The sequence below is a fragment of the Wasmannia auropunctata genome, unplaced genomic scaffold, assembly GCF_000956235.1.
Source record: "Wasmannia auropunctata unplaced genomic scaffold, wasmannia.A_1.0 LD294545.1, whole genome shotgun sequence".
In the NCBI taxonomy this organism is placed as follows: domain Eukaryota; kingdom Metazoa; phylum Arthropoda; class Insecta; order Hymenoptera; family Formicidae; genus Wasmannia; species Wasmannia auropunctata.
In genome coordinates this window covers 10,712-13,992 of record NW_012068345.1, presented here as the reverse complement: position 1 = coordinate 13,992, position 3,281 = coordinate 10,712, and the positions used below count along the sequence as shown (strand labels likewise).

The window sequence follows — 3,281 nt, the reverse complement described above, 5'->3', positions numbered from 1 at the left end:
GACGAGGCACATAAAAAATATTTAGCAGAGAGATTTCCCTATATTGAGTATGTATTATGAATAAGATAGTATTATGAGCATCTTAAGAAAACATTTTGATATTTCCTACATATTGAAGAAATAAAAAAATCTTGTTCTCATTTGATAAGTCTGTTTATGTTTTATGTATTTTAATATATTGATTATTTTAATGCAAATGTTGAAATGGTAGAGGGTGCTTCTATTATCCATTCAATGTTCATACTTTTGATAGAATAATATAGTAGGAATAGTGGGCAATACGAACACAGGAAATTTTCTAAAAAAATTATACAGAAATGATAATAAAAAATAATACCTAAGATATTCAATTAGAATAAATATTTAACATTTTAGTAGAAAATGAAATAAATTTTATTTGAACAGTGCTAAAATATTCTATAATAAAGTAAATGTTATAATGTATAATTATTTTCTTAGTACAAAATAGACAAACGTAGATCTTCAAAGAAAAAAAAGATAATATTTAAAATTTAATAAAAAGTAACAGTTAAAAATTGTATTAAAATAATCTTAAAAATTTGTGATATTTAGACGGCTAAATTGTTTATACTTTATAAACATTTACATGTAGAATAAGATATTTTATCTCAATGTATATATAGATTAAGAATTGTACAAAATAAAAGGAAAAAACATAAAAAATAAGAAAACAACGTATCTGCTTATTTAATTCGATTTTCCGAAGGACACAAAATTAGTGTATATTCCGCATCATACTGGAATGTTGTAAAGACAGATACATATTTTCACAGCAGATTGCACGAGTAATTGTCGAGTATCAACCCGTCGTAGAAATATAAAGAGTGCTCATATTACCTGGAACGCTCATAATATCCAATAATATCTTAATCTATCCATATCTAAATAATATCCATAATATCTTAATCTCTTTATGTATATCCATATGTATACCCATATATGACATATCTTACATAACAACTGCAAAAATTTAATTAAAACTAAATTTGAATTTCCATGTGTTTTTATTTTATTGTTTATGCTTTTATCTAGAATGCGTAAGAAATTTCCTCGGATTAGACTTCACATTTAATAAAAAATATAAAAAGTCCGAATTATCTTTATATTTTCCTTCTTATATGAAATAACGATTATAGAACAAAATTGTTAAACTTTCTAAATTAAAAGACACTTTAGAAGAAGTATACATATATTTTCTTCTGTTATAGTTTAGGAGTAATGTTAGAAGAACATATCGCAGGGAAAGATGTTCCTGGTAGGATTAATATGGACAAAAATACTGCTGAATTTGTGCGGAATCAGCCTTCACCGCGTTTCATTAAGAGCCACATGCCTTTCGACCTACTGCCGACCGTCGTAAATAGCACTTGCAAGGTGCGTTAATATTTCATAAATTAGACGTATATTTATATGTATAGATGTTATAAAAATAAAAAAGAATTACATAAACATTAATAAAAAAATTTAAAAAAGTAAAAGAAAAAATTAAAAATAGTTCTTTTAAAGCTGTCTTATTAAACTCCTCTTAGAATTTGTCATTTATGTACATTATTAAAATTGCATTTAGATGATATTTAAGAACAAATTGTTTTTTTAATTCATGCATCACGAAAAGATTGCAAAACTTACATGAATTTTGAGGAGGCATATTGAAAATATAAATTTAGTAGAGAGATTTCCTTTTTTAAAGTATAATTGTACAGAATGGATACAAATTAATGTAAAAGATTTTAAGGAGTAATTTCTCAAATTCAAGACAAGTTTAGAGAAAAACTTTATGATTATATGTCCGAAGGGCTTAGTTTTGAATATACAATGTGTCAAAATTGAAGAAAAAACTTCACTTTTTTCCAAAAATTTTGATAACCAATTGGATTATTTTAATGAAGCTTTATGTTTCATGTTCTACTCAAACAAATTGGAAAGATTTTTGAAATTTTTGGAAAAAAGCAAAATTTTGCCTTTAACTTTCGTACCGTATATCTTTGAAATTTGAATTTTCTTTGAAAAATGTTTTTATTTTATAAACAACACTTTTTTTAAGCATCATTTTTGCTCCCAGATTATCTATGTTTCAAGAAATCCAAAAGATGTAGTGGTTTCCTGGTATTATTTCCAAAAAACTATAACACACATCAGTTTTCAAGGAACTTTCGGACAGTTCTGCAATAATTTCATGAATAATCACAGTAAGTTTTGTAAAATGTCGATTGATATTTACTTAATTCATTTTTTCTTAATTAGTGTTTCGAGAGTCTAATTTTGCACAATTTTCTAGCGTTATGTAGTCCATATTGGGAACATGTAAAGGAAGCTTGGGCGATAAAACACAGAAAAAACATGCTGTTTCTTTTTTATGAAGATCTAATAAAGGTGAAAGAAAAAAATTCTACTTTAATTGCACAATTTCATTTAAAAAATGTAAAAAGGATTTTCTTAAATTATGTCAATTTGTCTTTCGTAAGTAATAAAAAGAGATTATAATATGTACTTCCATTTTCAATATTTATTGAAGTTTTGAATTTTATTGGTATGAGTACAGTTTATTTCATTTCTTAAATAAATTTGGTAATCTTAAAATAAATATGATTTAATTATATTATTTCTTTAAAGAAAACATTTTTTCAACAAAATTAATAGTATACATACGTGCAAACATACCGCTTATTTACATCACTAATTTCTGATATCACCTTATACCAAAAAAAATTAATATACATTCGATAATAAAAATATAGAATGTTAACGATATTAAAGATATATATGGTTTTATAGTTCATGTTTATTAATTTTTCATAGGATTTACAAGGTAATGTAAAAAAAATCGCTGCGTTCTTCGATAAATCTTACAACGATGAACAAATCGCAAAGTTAGTGGAGCATTTGAAAATAGAAAATTTTCGCAAAAATCCTATGGTAAATCAGCCGTTTTCTCCCAATGTGATACAACCGGAAATGTTTATTCGACAAGGAATGACGGGTCGTTGGAAAGAAATGTTCACGCCAGAGATTGAAGAGAGATTTAACAAATGGATCACTGACAATTTAAAGGATACGGATTTAACATTTCCAAGTTAGATATGTTATACAATATAAACAATTATAATTTATAAAGTATTATATGAAATTGGCATTTTCCAATTAAATTTGTTAAACGATATAAGTAATTACAATTTATACATAATATGGATTTGGATTTCTTAAATTGGATTTATTACACGATACAAGCAATTGTAATTTATAAAGGATACAGATTTTCC

General features: G+C 25.2%; 1 protein-coding gene across 1 annotated transcript; it reads left to right on the top strand.

The window, feature by feature from the left end:
- Nucleotides 1-3: 3 nt before the first annotated feature.
- On the top strand, nucleotides 4-3,275 carry LOC105461307 (sulfotransferase 1C4-like; the record flags this gene model as incomplete). The annotated part of the gene is made up of 5 exons (XM_011707809.1): nucleotides 4-47; nucleotides 1,230-1,395; nucleotides 2,084-2,210; nucleotides 2,300-2,394; nucleotides 2,821-3,275. Coding segments are annotated over 5 exons (711 nt in total), but the record flags the coding sequence as incomplete, so codon positions are not given.
- Between the last annotated feature and the right edge of the window lie 6 nt (nucleotides 3,276-3,281).